This window comes from Anolis carolinensis, chromosome 1 (genome assembly GCF_035594765.1).
Source record: "Anolis carolinensis isolate JA03-04 chromosome 1, rAnoCar3.1.pri, whole genome shotgun sequence".
NCBI lineage: Eukaryota > Metazoa > Chordata > Lepidosauria > Squamata > Dactyloidae > Anolis > Anolis carolinensis.
Window position 1 is genome coordinate 182,446,198 of NC_085841.1, and position 19,100 is coordinate 182,465,297.

The window sequence follows — 19,100 nt, forward strand, 5'->3', positions numbered from 1 at the left end:
GATGCAGAGCACATGCTATCCAGTCGTCACCATCTGCTCATGCACAGAAAACCATATTTAATAATCTAGAACTTGTTGTCACACCTTTCTTGGGTAGTCAGCCTCTCCCCCCCCCCCCCCAACATCCCCATTGCCTTGGCACTATAAGAGGGTTTCACGAGACCAGTCACTCTTGTTACAACAGTGTAGTAACAGTGAGGCTGCAGACCATATTTTAGTTCTCGAGGACCACTGGTGGGCCACAGACCACAGGTTGGGAACCACTGCTCTATGAGGTTCCATAATAAAACCATTACTACAGATAGCTTGATGAAGACCTAGATGAACAAAACCCTGTACACTGAGTAATATTTGAATGGGAAAGACTAATGGAACAAAAGACGAGCTTGCATAAGCATGGGACATTATATTATGTAAGATAATTTATAACTGTTAGAACCTTGTACACTACAAAACAGCTCAAGAAATAATCATTAAAATAATGTTAATGATTGGTATATACTGGAAGGGCTGGTTGCTCTTCTTAAATTTGGCTTGTTGAAAAGGATATTGGGATGGAGAGCAGAAGCAGAAATTTCTGCCTAGAAAAAAGAGACGAGACTCACCTGACTTTTAAAAAGCATGAAAATCCAGGCTTTGATTACCTGCCAGCGGTGGCCACTGAGAGCTTCTGATTGGGATCACTGGTACCTAATTAGTAGCTCTGTGAGGCAACTGGCAGACAATCATGGGGAAGAGTTTTTAACCGGAACAAAGAAGAAAGCTTTGGTAACACAGCTTACATTACTAGCTACCCAGCTACAGCTAAAGCCAGGGCAGATGGTCTAGCTGCTAAAAACAGTAGAAATCATGTATTTCAAGCCATTAGTTTCTTAGGCCAAAACAGGATTGAGGTTGTTGGGATCTGGAGCATTTCCCAAATCAGGGCCCTCTTTTTGTGTATGTCTACCTGTTCTAGGACAGGTGGTGTAGAACTTAATTAAATAAATGACAAATGACAAGAAAATAAAAATAAAGTACAAAAGAGGGGTAGGATCCTCCTACGCAAACCCAATTTGAGCTGGCAGTACACATGCAGTATAATCCAGGTTAAATCGGGTTAAAGGAGGGGTAGCAGAAATTAGGAGGAATCGTATTATGGCTGGAAAACATGTGTTAAAAAGGTGACCTTTAAACGTGATTCCTCCTGGAAAAAAACACCTTTTCCTCCCTCTCCCTCCTCCCTGGAAGAACCAACAGGGAGCCTTGAAGCAGAATTCTCTGCTCCCCCCCCCCCCCCCCCCACACACACACACCAAAAAAAGTCCTCTTTCGGCTCTTCCAAGGGAGGAGGGAAGGAAAGAAGGAAGAAGACTGCAGGCCTCAAATGGAGCTTTCCTCTGGTAAGTAGAAAAAGAAATGGAGGGCATGGAGGGGGAATCCAGCAGTGTCCCTGCTCACCCCTACTGATCTCGGATCAACACAGGTGAGTACAGTGTTCCCTCACTTATTGCTGGGGTTACGTTCCAGGACAACCCACAATAAGTGAAAATCCGCAAAGTAGGGGCACTATATTTATTTTAATATTTCTACATTATTTTAGTAGTTCTACACTATTTTAAGTCTTTATCAACCAATTGTGTGTTGATAAATCACCTTCTTCTCCTCCCGTTGCCACTTGGGCTCCTTTTCTCTCCCTTTAGCTTCTCCTTCCTCCTTTCCTTAGGCTGTAAATTGAATTTTTTATGATTTATAATAGTATTTTAGAGTTTATTGAAAACCGCAAAACAGCAAATCTGCAAAAAGTGAACCATGAAGTAGTGAGGGAACACTGTATATGGACACTACCTTCTGCAAAAGCACAGTGTTTATGCCAGCTGTGTGGCCTCCATCCTGAGTGGAAGTGGGATTTAAAATTTCAATTCCTCTTAGATTTTTGGCCTGTCTGGAAGGGCCCTCAGTCTTCAGTCTTCTCAGATTGAACTTCTATGCCTTTGCAAGTGGAAGGTTGAGGTGCTGCAGGTTTCAAAATGGGCAACTTGAAATCAGACACTGCCAATCAGACATTCCCTCTGTCAGTGGAAGGGTTGGGCAGCATTCCTGCTGAGGCACCTGTTAAGATTGGCAAGTCAGGTGACCCCAAAATGGGCATGATGGTGTCTCAAATTGGCATTTGCCTTCCAAATTGGCATTCGCCTTTCTTCATGCAGGGCAAGTCACTGCAGAGGGATGCCATGAGCACCACACAATGGATCACCAAACAATCAGCATTCCATCCAAGCATTAATTCTAAAGCTCTCATCTTCCAGGCATTTTGGACTTTGAACCTTATCACTCCATTTCTGAGACTGTTTGAGAATGATTTTGAATGGGTCCCATCAAATAAGATTTGTCCCATCCTGTCAGTATTCCGTTGGAATCCATCTGTGAAGCATCACAGAAACTGATTATTTGCAGACAGAATTCTAATTGTGTTTTTTGAAATACTAAGGATTTTTCAGTTGCTGAAGTGCTGTTGTGGTTAATAGGAAAATCTGTATGCATCTCATCAGCAACAATACTTTTTAAAAAGTCATAGTGATATGTAGAGGGTGTTTTGATTGGATTGGGAGGAGCCAGCCTTCTGTGATGTGATGAGCCAAAGTGCAGTATTTTCAAATCATAAGAATCAGAATAATCAGGTGTGATGTGGAGCGTATGCATTCCTTCTCATTACAGTATACATCCAGTCCTAAAAAATTATGGGATGCATACTGATATAAATGGATTATATCCCAATGTGATAAGGTCCTTCAACTCCCTGAAGCCTCAACACAAGGATTCTGAGAACAGAAGTCCAAAGCACCTGGAAGACAAGAACTTTGGAAACACATATATTGAGCCTTGAACAACTTTGTCTACCTTGTTGATTAAGATTGGTGGTGGTGGTGATAGCAATATACCTTCAAGTCATCTCTAATGTACAGCAACTTATCATGGGTTTTTCTCAGCATCATTCATTCAGAGAGTGTGCACCTTTGCCTTCCTCGGAGGTTGAACTTGCACAAGGTCAACCAGTAGGTTTTCATGACTGAGTGGGGATTTGAAATCTGGTCTTCAGAGTCCTAGTTCAGTGCTGAAACCACTATAAGATGCTGGCTCTAACGAAATATACTTCCAAATAAACATATGTAGAATTGTAGACTCAATTTGTGGTTCCAGCAGATTACAGAATAAGTCATCATATGTATAGAGATCCTGATATGGACAGATCAAAGGGTGACTCTAAGACCAAAGCAAGCTAGAGCCATACTAAAGGGAAAATAACCTGAGCAAGGGAAGATTTTAGATTTATTAAGTTCTTAGGAGTCCCAAGGAAAGCAGATAAAGCAGGCATGGGCAAACTAAGGCCCAGGGGCCAAATGCGACCCCCTGGGCACTTACTTCAGGCCCTCCTCATTTTCCTTGTCCTCTTGGCATAAGGATACTGTGGCCTGTCTTGTCCTTATGCCAAAAGGACAAGGAAGGCATGCAGCAGCTGAGAGCCCTCCAGAACACTCTCAGCCACGTCTGTCTCGCCCTCGCATAATGCCAGGACAGCCCAAGAATCGGGAGAGGAGGATCCGAGTAGTTGCCGTATGTCTTGCCCAGCATAAGAATGGGGTTAGCAGTCCCATCCTTATGCCAAGAGAACAATCTGAGGATGATCCAGGACATGCCCTTGCCTGCCCTCCCCCTCCCCGACCCACCCCACCCAGTGTGTCCAGTCCTCCTCCCTTCTGGTCCGGCCCTCCTGGCCAGCCCACAATGTAGCCCCAAGCCAAAAAAGTTTGCCCATGCCTGAGATAAAGCATTTCAGGGCATTCTAACCTGACTATAATCTAACTGCCACTTTCTGTTCATAACCATAGCTATCTGAATTAGAAGAGAAAGACTCAACATTGATAGTTTTAAGCTGGTGCTTGTTTTGTAATTTTATATTATGGGGTTTAATGACTGCTGTTTAATTTTAAGTAATCTAGTACATTTCTTTGAGGTTTTGCTTTTGCTTTCTTTTAAGGCTGAGAGAGTGTGACTTGCCCAGAGTCATCCAGTTAGTTTCTGTGGCTCAGCAAAAATCTGTACCCTGATTTCTTCAGTCACTAGACCGTCTGAGGTGTCCACCTAGACTTGAGCCAAAGTGCTTGACAATAGTTACTTCCTCAATGGTGTGGGCTAAGAATATATGAAAATGTCTGTCTCCCACTTGCACCAACATATATCATGAGATTATCTTGAAAGGCCTGCTTTTGGTGCTTTTATTAAATGAAACAAGGCATATCACCACCAGAAAGAGGATATTCTTGGCATGAGTCCTCCCAAGAGAGGTTTGCCTGGTACCTTCTTTTTGATCATTTTTGTGTCAAATGAAGGATTTATGTGCTTATATCATTCTTAACCAATATTTGGGTATGGTATGTATCTGTTCTTCTCTCTGCTGAATATTTTAAGGCAACTGATTTACTTGTATATTTATACAGTGATTTTCAACCTGAGGTCCCCAGATGTTTTTGGCCTACAACTCCCATAAATCCCAGACAGTTTACCAGCTGTTAGGATTTCTGGGAGTTGACCAAAACATCTGGGGATCCCAGGTTGGGAACCACTAGATTATAACAAGTACAAAAAGTTTCCATAACAATTTTTTACTAAATAAGTAATGTTGCCTAAAACTGAGGTAGCAGACAAATATGAGATATTGTATAGAAGAAAGCTGCAATTTTTCACTAGAGAAAAAGGGATCTGTGGAGAGAACAACTGGTCAAAGAAATCACAATGCTTTCCCTTCTCAATGGAAGTCATCAGCATTTTCTTACACTGTTACATATGCAACCAGAATGGTTTTCATGTTAGCAAAAGGAGGAGGAAGAAGAGGAGGAGGACAGTGAAACATTGCATTTCATTCTGAAGGAAAGCGGAAAGACTGACATATTTAACAAATCTGAAAACAAAGAAAGGTTGAACCAGAGTGGGGTGAAGGAGACCAAAAAGCAATCTGGTGTGTATGGTCAAGATCGTGTTGATACCAGTGCATCACTGATATAATTGATCGGGACCGATTGGGAATGCCTCCTTCTTGCCATATTGTCCACTACTCAACAACTTTCCATGTCCCCCTGAGAAGCAACAATTGGCCATCCTGGGTGCAGGTCTCAGCAGATACTTAACACTAGGAATCCATAGCTAGAGCTCAGGTTTTGACTGGAAACATAACTGAATGTCAACAAAAGAATTTAGAAGAAGGGACACATTCTGCAGACACATCCTGTTAACAAGAACAAAATCCAGTTTACAGGACTGAAGGGGATGAGAGAAGCACCTGAAAGAAGGGCACTGGACAAAGGTGACAGCTGAAAATTCAAGGTAGGGGTAGAAACACTGGGGTGAAGGTTCAACATACCCAGCCAGGTCCAACTGCTAACAGTGTCTTCTATATATGTGTGTACAATACACCATTGCTAGACATCTTACTAATTCATACTTTAAAATGAATAAATGGTTATAAAAATTTATTATATCAGCACTTTTCATAAGGAGAAGCAATACCTCCACCACTGAGATGGCCATATGAAAACTGTTAATACACTGAACTCTTTTCAAAAGAAATTAGTTTGGCAATCTTACCTGTGAAGACTTTTCAAGTCCTTCTCCATTTTCACAATATCATGCATTTTGTAGATGAACCATTTATCAATAGCTGTAAGTTTATGTATATCATCTATAGACATATTGTCTTCCAAAGCCTGTCAGAAAGAGGTGTTGATTAATCATTGTTTCATGTTCCAACAAATAATCAATTTGGTCCTTTACCTGATCTTCACTTTGACTTAGCTCCTCCCCAACCATACTCCCAAGAATGGTGTTTATGGTCTGCTTTTTAACTATGACTGAGTAAAATCAACTGAATTAATGTAGACTTTTCTTTCACTGTTGGTATATAGGACCTTTGCTTATTTGTATGTCCTTTTAAAAGTCCCCAGACATTCCTGTGTGCATCAATGAGACTTTTTAGCTAATGAATATCATCTTCCAAAATTTTCAGAAGTGTTTCATTTCAAGATCAACAGCAGCCTTTACATGCAATCCAAAGCAAACAACAATAATAATAATAATAATAATAATAATAATAATAATACTTTATTTATACCCCGCCACCATCTCCCCAACGGGGACTCGGGGCGGCTTACATGGGGCCATGCCCAAGACAATACAATAAACAAAATATAAAAACAACATATCAAAATACAATTAAACAATACAAGAATAACACTGCACAGTACAGAACAAAATCAAAGCAAAAGCAGCATAACATAACAAGGGCGGGCCGCATGGACACAAAGTTAAAACTCGGGGTAAGAAGAGATAAGAATAAAACCATGGGGAACAGGGGTCTAAAGGATAGATGTTGGGAGGAGTAACAAAGGTGGTATATAACATATATATATTACTCTCCGAAAGCACACCGGAAGAGCCATGTTTTTAAATCTTTCCTAAAGGCTAAAAGAGTGGGGGCTTGCCTGATCTCAATGGGCAGTGAGTTCCATAAACGGGGGGCCACAGCAGAAAAGGCCCTCTCCCTTGTTCCCACAAGGCGGGCCTGAGATAAAGGCAGTGGCGACAGGAGGACCTCCCCTGATGATCGAAGGGCTCGGAGATACGGTCACGAAGGTAGGTGGGTCCCAAACCGTTTAGGGCTTTATAAATGATGGTCTGCACCTTGAATTGGGACCGGAAAATGAACGGCAGCCAGTGGAGCTCCTTAAACAAGGGAGTAGATCTCTCCCTGTAACTCGCTCCCGTTATTAATCTGGCAGCCGAGCGTTGGACCAATTGTAGCTTCCGGGCCGTCTTCAAGGGAAGCCCCACGTAGAGTGCATTACAGTAGTCCAGTCTAGAGGTAACTAAGGCGTGCACCACCGTGGTCAAGTCAGACTTCACGAGGTATGGTCGCAGTTGGCGCACAAGTTTGAGTTGTGCGAAAGCCCTCCCGGCCACCGCCGACACCTGAGCCTCAAGCGTCAACGCTGAATCCAGGAGGACCCCCAAACTGCGGACCTGTGATTTCAGGGGGAGTGCAACCCCGTCCAGCACAGGTTGCCACCCAATACCCCGATCCGACGAGCGACTGACCAGGAGGGCCTCTGTCTTGTCAGGATTGATCCTCAGCTTGTTCCTCCTCATCCAGTCCGCCACAGCGGCCAGGCACTGGTTCAGCATCCGAGGGGCTTCCTTGGAGTCAGATGGGAACGAGTAGTGGATTTGCGTGTCATCTGCGTAGAGATGGCAACGCCCTCCAAAACTCCGGATGACCTCTCCCAGCGGTTTCATGTAGATGTTGAAAAGCATGGGGGATAAAATAGACCCTTGCGGGACCCCACAGGTCAAAGGCCAGGGGTCCGAGCAGATGTCCCCCAGCTTCACCATCTGGGAACGGCCCTCCAGGAAGGACCGGAGCCACTGCAGAACAGTGCCACCAAGCCCCATCCCAGAGAGCCGTCCCAGAAGGATACCATGGTCGATGGTATCGAAAGCCGCTGAGATGTCCAAGAGAACCAGCAGGGTCACACTCCCCCTGTCCAGTTCCCTGCGGAGGTCATCCACCAAGGCGACCAAAGCCGTCTCGGTACTGTGCCCAGGCCTGAAGCCAGACTGCGAGCGGTCCAGAAAATCAGAGTCATCGAGAAACTCCTGGAGCTGCGTGGCAACCACCCGCTCCAGAACCTTGCCTAAAAATGGGAGGTTGGAAATTGGTCTGTAGTTGTTACATACGGATGGGTCTAACGAGGACTTTTTAAGTAGCGGTTTTACTACCGCCTGCTTAAAGCAGGATGGAACTGACCCCTGGCTCAAAGAGGCATTTATTATAGCCACAAACCAATCCAACAACCCCTCTTTGGCCAGCTTAACCAGCCAAGAGGGACAAGGATCCAGAGCGCAAGCGGTCGCCCTCACAGACCCAAGAATCCCCTCCACGTCATCAGGAAGAACAAGCTGGAAAGAATCCCACAAGATCGAACAGACAGGTACCTCGGTTACCTCCGCTGGAACTACAATTAAACTGGAGTCCAACTCACGGCGTATCTGAGCAACTTTGCCTGCAAAATGGTGCGCGAAATCGCTGCCAAGTCATCGGGGAGCCCCTGGGCCTCAGGAGGCCGCAGGAACTCTCCCACAACTCGGAACAGCTCAGATGGCCTATTGGCCGCAGACGCTATGCGAGCAGTCATGAAAGCTTTCCTGGCTGCTCGCAAAGCCATGGAGTAAGCCTTAATAGCGGCTTTAGCCCGTGCTTGGTCGGACACGTCCTGAGATTTCCTCCAGATGCACTCTAGTCCCCTCCTCGCACGCTTCATCACAGCCAGCTCCTCAGTGAACCAAGGGGTCGACGTGGCTCTACGCAGCGAGAGGGGACGTTCGGGAGCGATCATGTCCAATGCCCTTGTCAGCTCACTATTATAGCGATCAGCCAGGACATCGACAGGATCGCCAGTCTCCAGAACAGGAAGATCCCCAAGAGACCTCAGGAGTCCATCCGGATCCATCAGCCTCCTGGGTCGGACCATCTTAGTGGGTCCACCACCCCTGCGGAGGTTAGAAGACACGGCGAAACTTACACAGATCAGATGATGGTCAGACCATGACAATGGAAGAATATTTTGCTCTTCCACTCTGACTGTCCCACCGTCCACAATAAAAACAAGGTCCAACGTGTGTCCCGCCTGATGTGTGGGCCCAGATATAACTTGAGACAGCCCCATGGTCGTCATGCCAACCATGAAATCCTGAGCTGCACCTGTCAATGTGGTCTCGGCATGAATGTTAAAGTCTCCCAAAACTATAAGTTGTTGGGAGGCCAGGGCCACATTAGAGACCACATCTGCTAGCTCGGACAGGGAGACTGCTGGGTCGCGGGGTGGATGGTACACCAGCAGAATCCCCACGCTGTCTCGGGCTCCCACCCTCAGGAAGACACACTCGAACCTCGAAGTTTGCGGAACGGCGCATCTGATCAGGGCGATGGACTGCCGAAAGATCACCGCGACTCCTCCTCCCCGCCCCCCAGCCCTGGCCTGCTGATGCACCCCAAAACCCGGTGGACACAGCTGAGTGAGATTCACCCCACCCAGCTCGTCTAACCACGTCTCGGTGATGCCTGCCAGATCCGCCCCCTCATCCAGGATTAAATCCTGAATAACAGCTGTCTTACCATTGACAGATCTGGCATTCAGAAGCAGAACCTTAAGGCCGGGGGGTCTGTCCTGAAGACTACCACACCTATTCCTCTCCAGGGTCGCAAAAACTCTGTTGCGCTTCTCCCTGGGTTGCAAGTGACGGCTCTTCCTCCTCCTCCTCCCCCACACTACCTCAATGGTGCCCCACCCGTGGGAACCCTCTACCTCCTGGGGGATTGATTAAGGTTGCCTTTTAAGGGGGTTAGTCAACTGTCCTGAAATGTGGGGCCCACAGAGGTATTTGTTTGATTAAGGAAGGAACCCATCTCCATTAGAGGTAAAGAGACGGAGTCATCTGACATAACGTCATCTGACATTGACAGGGGGCTAAACAAGGGTAATGTCTGTGGGCAGGGTTGAGAGGTGAAACAGGCATAGCTTAAAATTGGGGAGGGAGTCTAAAAGTGGAACTCTGAAAAGGGGGCTAGAGTCTAGAAGCACCATCATGGTTCATGCAACTCACTGGGAATTATGCCCCGTAACATGAGCTTTTGTGGCCAATGGCCTATTTCATCAAATACATGAAATGAAGCAAAACTCTTGTCATTTAGATTTGGCTGAGCAGTTCACATAAACTGGTATCCTTAGCATCTTGACTTTTTCCTTCTTTCAAAACCAAAGAAACAGTTGGTATTATAGAGGTTGCAATTGTATGTGCATTTCAAATGTAAAGTATAATAACTCGTCTCAGCCCAATCAAAGAGAAAAAGGCATTTCTTAAGGAGACTGAGAGTTAAAGGACTTTTGACAAGGCTTGCAACATGACTTAACAAGGTTTTGCACTTAATAGGAATAAATTGCTCATTCTTTAAGTGTCAGAACACATGCAGAGATTTCTGACCAGCACAGTTCCAGCTGTCTGAACTATATTTTAACAAGTGAAGAAAGCTGAAATTTCAAAAATCAAAAAGAACCTAAGATGCATTTCAATATCTCGCTATCTGGATGAAATCATTGTCTGGTCTTTTCAGAATAGCACATATTGTTGGTGAGGTAACAAAAGGGCTTTGTGCAATACAATATGGAATTGGAGGGGATGGGCAGAAAAAGAATGCCAACTCTGATTCCTATGAATATGAACATTAACGTTAGTAGTCTCCTTGATCCTATTTAATCAGGAAATATGGTAAGACTGCTGCTCTATCTGTCTAGGGTCCTGAGGCCTATTCTGCTTATTGAGAAAATCAGTTGACCATGTGGCAAAATTTGTCATTGTACATTTGTGGATGATTGTCTTAAGTTAATTAGTTGACACTTGTAACTTTACTACATGATCAAACTGCTTCCACAAAATAATACCATGTTTTCTCCATTCCACCTTTAGCAATAAACTACCAGCTTGCTCAGTACGTAAGTATTTTAGTAATCTCTTCTCTTCCAGAAGTAGGACCATGTGGCATTGAAGAACCCAATGATGATCTGCCTCATGGAACAGAACAGACATTCCTGTGTGCAGATTAAAATAATAATTGTTCATACTGGCTTGGCAGCAATTAAATAAATGGAAAGTGTGGCCCTTCTAAACCCTATAAAATCACCAGTGAAAGTAGATTGTAATCATCATTCATACAGAACAGATTAGATCAAATCGTCTTTTTCCAACAGCAATACCTTGCCCATTGCGTGTAACCGTATGCTAGAAGCTTCAGCTAGCTCTTTCCTGAGATCCACATCAGAAGGCCAGTCTTTGTTCATGGGCAAGCATGAGGTGAAGCCATCAACCGAAGGGTGACACATTCTTAGTGCCTTCTGAAAGCTCTCTTCAAAAGTACGCCCAATAGCCATAACCTGCAATATGGAAGTCCTGTTATTGGCTGGCATAAAATATAACCTTGTTTAAGGGTCACTCAACCCTCTTCTTTAAGATTAAATAAGTAATGATCACATTTCTTTATGTGCATACCTTAAAATTTAAAATAATATCAGCCAGACAATTTGCCAGCCCTGCTGTCTGAGACTGATTTACAAGATCCAGTATAATGAAACAACCTATGCATTCACAAAGTCAGTGATAAATAATTAAAAGCACAGCATGTTATTTCTAAATAGCTGGGCTACATGAGTGTGCCTTTTAGCCCTCAAAAGAATTCTGTTAAAATATATTTAATATTTTTCTTGAAAGACAAAGAGAGGTTCTCTTTTAAAATCCCACATCAGTGAAACAAAATCTGCTTCCTAAAAATTGCTGGATATGGCCTTGATGCTGATTTTTATATTTCTTATTTATATATTTTTTTCAAATGTATTGACACTGCATCAAAACTCAAACTTCCAGCCAATAATATTAAATTCTTCATTAGATATAAGTTTCTTCCATAGCCAGAAGTCATTATTTCAGCTTTATTGAATATTTATGAAGCAAACCGCCTTAATATGGATCTCTCTAATAACAGCCAAGGTAACAGTGATAAGAAAATAGAAGACGAAAAATAGTCCAAGTCAATTAGGTTGATTAAAATCTGGAGCAGTGGGATCCTTATCCTCTACATACTTATTTAGAAATAACCAACAGACTATAAGCAACAGTGTTGTTTGCTTATGAATAAATATGCATGGAATCAAGCTACACATACATAAATAAGCTGACTTTAAGTGCACTCCTATAACTCAGGGCTGAGAATCATGGGGTCCTCCAGATGTTCTTGGGCTCCAAATCCCAACAGTAATAGCGAACATAGCCAACATGTGGAATGTCAGAGACTACAATCCAGCAACACGGTAGGACAGAACTAACATTATCAAATGTGTCTTACCTCCAGTAGCCTTGTAGATGGCGATGGTGGGTGGAAATAAGGAAATAGGTTAAGGAGCCACACGATTTTAAGCCCCTTTTTCTATAATCAAAGGAAAAGGGGGGGGGGGCGATACAACAAAAACATGTAGTCCTGAATATTGTCTTGAGGTATGGCGGGTGACTTTGGGCTGGCTCTGCACTATAGAATTTCTGCAGTTTGGCATTAATTTAACTGTCAAGGCTCAATGCTATGAAATCATGGCATTTGTAGTTTGGTGAGGCACCAGCACTCTTTCACAGAGAAGGCTAAAAACATCATAAAACTACAACTTACAGGATTCCATAAAGTTGAGCCATGGCAGTTAAAATGGAATGTGACTACATTAATATAACAGTGGGGATGCACCTTTACAAATCAATGGATACTGTTATCATCTGCTGTTTTGCAAAGGCTTATTAGTGTGTCATTCTTGTTTCTAGAGTTTTATGCTCTTTTAAGACTTAAGCAGTATTTCATCCATTGCAAGTTGCATTGATCTAATGAAAAAGCACTTTACACCTATGTTAAATACAGTACATAAATAACCTTCCAAAATCATTGCATTTTCAAATCCTTACATATGTTTTCCGTTTCGCTAAGCCGTGCCTCCTGAATTATATTTTGTCCAAAACAGGAATTATACTTAAGAAAGAAGTGATGAGAACTGATTCTCCAAAGCAGGTTTCAGATATCAAAATAATTTAACCCAACAGATGTCTGGCAAGCATTTTAAGAAAAAAGGAGACTGGAGAAGATATAATTGATCATTATACTTTGGAGTCTTGCCACTCTGTTATAAGGGATCACTCCAGTTATGACCTCGGTAGATGTGACAGGTGATGACCAGCCTCTCCCTCAGCTTTTGGAAGATACGGAGCAGCAGTGGTGACATGAGGACAGGCTGAACCAGCAAGGAAACAAGCTGGACCATCCTTATCCCTGGCCCCATATTCAGTAAGTACATGTTGGATCTAGAGCATCACTATTAATCTTTCCCAGTAGACACACCCTTTTATAGGAAAGGTGCTCAGGGTTGCTAATCTAATCTAATCTAGTTTTTTTTTTGGTAAGGAATTGTTGAGAAAGAGCTAAGGCAGAGAGAAGAGGTGCAAAAATATACCTAAGAGTACAAATTTTCATCGAAGAGGAGTCAGGATAGGTACACATAGAAGGAAGACAGGGCACCCAAATGATTCGACCCTATTACTACAGTCTTCTCAGTGGTATTATTTTCTTTTCAATTGCACTTCTGGATGAGATTGATCAAAGCTTTTCCTCAGAGATCATCAATGATGCTACAATAATTATAATAATAATTTATTTCTCTTTTAATGTTTGTATATTTATATATTTTAAATTGTGTTCCAATGCTTTTATATTAAGCTTCTTTGAGTCCCCTTCGGGAGAGATAAATCAGAGCATAAATAAATATAATAATATTAATAATACAACCCCAAAGGGGAATAGCCAATTCTAATTCTCTCTTTCTGGTTCAAATCAGATGTAGTAAAACCTTCCATAATGGCCTTGCTGAGATTTCCAACCTCATGGGGCATATGGGCAAATTTGAGGGTGTCAGTGGGAAGGGAGGGAGAAGATAATAGGGTTTGCTGGATTTATAGTTTTCCGAAACCCAACTATGCCCTAATACAGAGGGAAATTTTGGACACCCTCATGCTTATCTAACTGTATTCATGCCATATAGGTTTCTTCTGTGCAATAGACTTTGCAAAATTGGGCGGGGGGGGGGAGGCAAATGCTTCATATTTTGCTTCTTCCATGTGAAAAAAAATTGGCAAGACTCCAAATGGATCAGAGCTTCTGTCATTGCAGTGGTCCATCTGTATGCCTCCTGCTCCTAAGGATTCCAGCCTTGAAGCAATAAACTATGGTACCAAAGAAGAAAAAGAAAATGTGAGTTTCAATTACTCATTTCTGGGGGCTACCAAAATCACTACACTTCGCCAACTGATGGAAGTGTGGAATTTGATAGAAAGGCCTTTAAGCAAAGTCATAAAATTGAGGACTTGTACAACATCCTCTCAAAGGGTGGGAGGCAGATGAAAAACAATAAGAATAGCCACTCTTTCTCAACCTGTAGATAAGTTAGACCAAAGGTTGGGATGCCATATAACCTTTTCCATGCTCTTACAATCCTCAGTTTGAAATGCCAGGCTGGTAGGAAAATATTGGAAAGTGGACTGTTGGTATGATAACCCCAGCAAGTTTTAGACTCATGTTTTATATTAGCTTCTTTCAATGTTGTCAATAGCACATAAAACATTTACATAGATAAGGACTTCAAGCATGACAACATCATATAGAAAAGAGACAGAAATATTCTCTTTTAAAGAACTCCCAGAAATTATGAACACACACTCAGAAAAATCACTTGTGGAAATATATGCTAATCAACCAACCTCTGATCTCTGTTCAAAACTGTAGTCCATGAACTACTCCAAAGTAAATGCTCTGAGGCTTTCAGACAGACAACCACAAGGGCATTGGGTTATTCTGAGCTCCACAGACAATTCTGTCACACATTACCATTCATCCTGACCTAACCATTTGTCTAAAAGCAATTAAATCTTAATTGCTGAATAACCAGGAGGTGGTCCACAGAGTTAAACTTCAGGTTAGAACTCGAGAGAGCGAGGCAGATATCCAACAGGGAGCACAACAATGCTATAGGCTGCTTTGGCCTTTGAAAGAACTAAGCATTTCCTATTTTTCATACAGTCATAGAATAGTTTTAACACTCATGCTGTTCAAGCACAGATTTAGGCTCTAATGAACTTCACAGGGGGGCAGACATAGATCAAAAAATGTTGCTATTTATATAATATTCTTCCATGTCTTTCATATATATTTCATTAATCATAACAACCTTCTAAGCCATATCAGTATTGTTATTATTATTATCTCTATTCTGAACACTGGGGATGGAGCTGAGAGAAGAGTAGCTTACCAAAGGGCAGCCTATTGAGTTGGAGCAGGGGGGAATGGGGAAAACAACCATCTTTCCCCATCTTGAGGGTTGGCCAGCCATCCCACGTCTTTACCTATCTTTCCCCTGCTTTCTCCCATCTTAAGGCTGTTTGGAGTTGGGTAACACCGGACTCTGAAGTTGTAGGGCCCTGATTCAATGCGCTGTGGAAACAGAGCCCCATGGAGTGCCCTTATGTCATGTGATGGTATCCATGGGACTCCCGTGTGGCTCCATTTCCACAGTGCATGGAAACAGAGGCCTTCACCCATCTGATGAGGTCCTAAGTGAAGGGAAGATCTGAACTAGAGACCTCCAGGTGCACAACTCAGTCTCATGCACTTCTATCCCACTGAATACACTATAATGACTGAAATGTTAAATTTTGTTTCTCTACCGTTTTCTGTCTTGCATCAATAACATAGCATCAGAAACTACATTCGAGATCCTCAAAGATATTGAGAGCATATCTACAGCACACATATAAAAGTCCCCAGATGGTTTTAGCCTACAACTCCCAGAAATGCCAGCCAGTTTACCAGGTGTTAGGATTTCTGGGAGTTGAAGGCAAAAAACATCTGGGGACCTCGGGTTAAGAACCACTGATATAAAGGATAGTACTTCAGTATGCTGTTGTATATAATTGGATTTGAGCATCCAAGGTTTTTGGTATACACAAGGGTTCCCTGAACTAAATGCCAGTGGATAGCAAGTGCCCCCTGAACAACACAGTTATCATCATATTCATAGAAGATCACAGTAGTATTAGTAGGAGATTTCCAGGTAAAAGAATCAGAGGGAAATTTTGTAGATCTCTGCTGGTATCTCAAAAGGTATCTTCTGGTAGGCCACTTTCTTTGGAGTTTAGATTGCTTTCCATATGAACACTGAGAACAATTAAATTAATGCCTTTACAAGATAAAATATGTGAATTATTTTGAATAATCAGAAGTGCTTCACTAACATGAAGGGTGGAATCCTGTCCACTGTGGAACAGGAAACTCTTGTCAATATAACTCTTCAGAACTGTGGGTGGAATGGATTTGACCTTTGCTTGATCACCATCCTACTGAGGACCCTTCCACACAGCCATATAACCAGAATATTAAGGCAGAAAATTCCACAATATCTGCTTTGAACTAGGTTATCGGAGTCCACACAGCCATATATTCCAGTTCAAAGCAGAAAATGTGGGATTTTATTCAGCTGAGTGGAAGGGGCCTAAGAGTCAATAGTGGTGTTGGAAGCAAAGAGACATAAATACTTGTACAGTATTAAATGGGATTCTAGGGTCCTTGCCTGCCCTTTTGTCTGACTCCTCTGTTTTGTTTTTGGGGGGGTTTTGGTCTTCCCCTTATTCAGAAGTTAGTCTTTTATGTTCCTTTGTCTGTTAAAGGATCATGCAGGAGGCTTTTGCCTCAGGACAGCTTACTCCCACGCACGGGACCTAGCTTTAGGAGCTTTATTACTAAAATGTAGATGATCTCTTATCTGCAATCTATCCCTGATAATTTTTGAAACAATAAATGCAAGTTTAACCTTTTCTCCAACCTTAGGTGCATCCTATTTCTCTTCTGTTTCTTACCACAAGGTCATATTACATCAGTGAGACTACTATAGATAACAAATATTCCCAGAAGTGGCACTTTAAGGAACTGCAAGAAACCATTTGCATAAGCAAGCCCATCCATGGCACTATTTTGACTATGATACTGATTTAATTTGTAGCAGCAGTATCATGAACAACAACAACAACAACAACAACAACAACAACAACAACAACAAAAGCAACTCACCACCTGAATGTTAAACTATTCATCCCATTAAGAGCATTTTGAAAAAAAGGAAATATAATTCTAAAACTCACCTCACCCACACTTTTCATCGAACTCCCAATCTTGCTAGAGGCACCCTGAAAGCGGTCCAGGTCCCAGCGGGGTACCTTAGTTACTATATAATCCAGGCTTGGCTCAAAACAGGCAGTTGTCTTTCCTGAAACCACATTCTCCATTTCAGGCAATGGGATCCCAAGGGCTATTTTGGCAGCAATGAAGGCTAAAGGGTATCTGGTATCAGTGAAACAGGAAAACACATTCAAATTGACATGACTTTGCTGAAAAATAATGCAAGGAAGCATAGGTGAATGAGTACAGAGATCAAAGTGACATGTGCAGATCCTAAATAAAATAATTTTCCTTAAAATTCATAGAGGATTGTAACTGGCTTATATAAAATAGTGCTTGGTTTTAGAACTTACTTCATCAGAAAAATTTATAATCTCTGATCCACTGTAAATACTCCTATATAAGTTGACCCCATGTATAAGCTGAAGGTAGTTTTGGGGGACCACAAGTGTGGATCTTGATATGACTCATGGGTAAGTTGAGGGTTACTCTGCTAGGAGGGGAAAGCACCAGCACCACATCATAGGACGCTGCTGCCACTGCCATTTTTCTGCCATTTCCTATGCATTATGGTACATGTCCTATAACAGTGGTTCTCAACCTGGGATGCCCAGATGTTTTTGGCCTACAACTCCCAGAAATTCCAGCCAGTTTACCAGCTGTTAGGATTTCTGGGAGTTGAAGGCCAAAAACATCTGGGGATCACAGGTTGAGAACCATTGACCTATAGTGAATTACCAAATCAGCTTTCTGAGCCACCACTTTGGGTCCAAATCTTGGTATTTTAATTAAAATAAAGTAGATCCAAGAAATTTGAGGGGAAACCCAGTTTAAGTCTTTTATCAGTATCATTTTCCATCTTACCCTGTGGCCTTTGAGGCTAAGGCAGAGCTTCGAGAAAGCCGAGCATTAACTTCAATGATGCAGTATTCCAGAGAAGTGGGATTCAATGCATACTGGATGTTACACTCTCCCACAATGTTCAAGTGGCGCACAACCTTGATGGTCGATTCCCGCAGCATCTGCAGTTCCTCATTCGAAAGTGTTTGACTGGGAGCCACTACAACAGAATCACCTGTTTGTGGAAGCAAAACTTTGTGAAACTCTCAGGTGGTGGGTAATTCAGAGCCACAGCAAACCTGCTCAAAATAGAGATTTTATTAAAGTCTTTAGATGTATTTCAGTTTTCAAGTTGGCTTAAATCCAATTGCTAATCACAGAGCTGGCCCACAGAATCAAAGAAATTTACACAGGTGTTGACTTACCATTAAACCATTTAAGTTTTAATTCAATGGGTCTCTTCTATTTGACAGCAGTAATGGGATCAAGGCCACTGTAATTAGGAATGGTAATTTTATAACACTCCAGATGTTGTTCAACTACAACTTCCAGCAGACATAACCAGCACAGTCAGTGGTAAGGATTTCAACAATTCAACATGTGGAGGGCCACACAATTTCCACTGTGGAATTAGCAGATCAATCTTATCAATCTTTAATAAGAAGTAAGCCTTAATAGATTTAATTGGGATTTATCCCCTTGTAAGTAACTTTCAATTTTGGGATAAATTATTTCTTATATGATATAATTAAATAGAATATTCATAGCTTGCAAAATAGTATTCACAAGTAATGATGCTAAAAAATTCTCATTGTTGTATTTTAAATAAAGGTGTTTTATCCCAAAATCATCTGCTTCAACTCATCTTGAATTCTGTATATTTCTGATAAATTCAGCATATGTGTTCAGGCCAACAGAAGCATTCTACATTTGAAAGAAAGTCTATCCATTGTGCATGAGCATCAGACCAAATTTAATTTCTTTTTATAAAGATGTAGCTTTCAGCAAAGCTATAATTATCAAACTTCCTAAATATAAGTCTTGCTGAGCCTCGCAATGCTGATGCCTTTGAAGCCTGTGAAATCTTTATTAGCAGTTCTCAAGATGTTAGCATGGTTGTGAATTGTGGGGGAAATTTGCCTCTTTTAGGGTTCTAGAAGGGAGGTGTAAGTGAACTGAAGAAAGGTGTTTATTGATAAGCATGCCCATCCAGATGTCAACTTTTCACATGAGTAAAGTATATGCCTTATACTTCATATCAGTTTTGGAAAAATGGTTCAGAAGCATGTAATAACTCAAGAGAGAATACTAAATTATTAACAATTAAAGCATAATGGAAAACAAGCACCAATTTTAAAAACTATTA

General features: G+C 42.1%; 1 protein-coding gene across 1 annotated transcript in view; it reads right to left on the reverse strand.

The window, feature by feature from the left end:
* The window catches only part of cps1 (carbamoyl-phosphate synthase 1), a 167,290-nt gene that overhangs the window by 76,405 nt on the left and 71,785 nt on the right, over window positions 1-19,100 (reverse strand). Inside the window, exons 18-21 of the mRNA XM_062961130.1 lie at window positions 17,759-17,969; window positions 16,858-17,056; window positions 10,842-11,018; window positions 5,623-5,741 (exon numbers count right to left, since the gene is read on the reverse strand). Of these exons, the coding sequence (XP_062817200.1) occupies window positions 5,623-5,741; window positions 10,842-11,018; window positions 16,858-17,056; window positions 17,759-17,969 (706 nt within the window). The remainder of the gene's footprint in view (window positions 1-5,622; window positions 5,742-10,841; window positions 11,019-16,857; window positions 17,057-17,758; window positions 17,970-19,100) is intronic.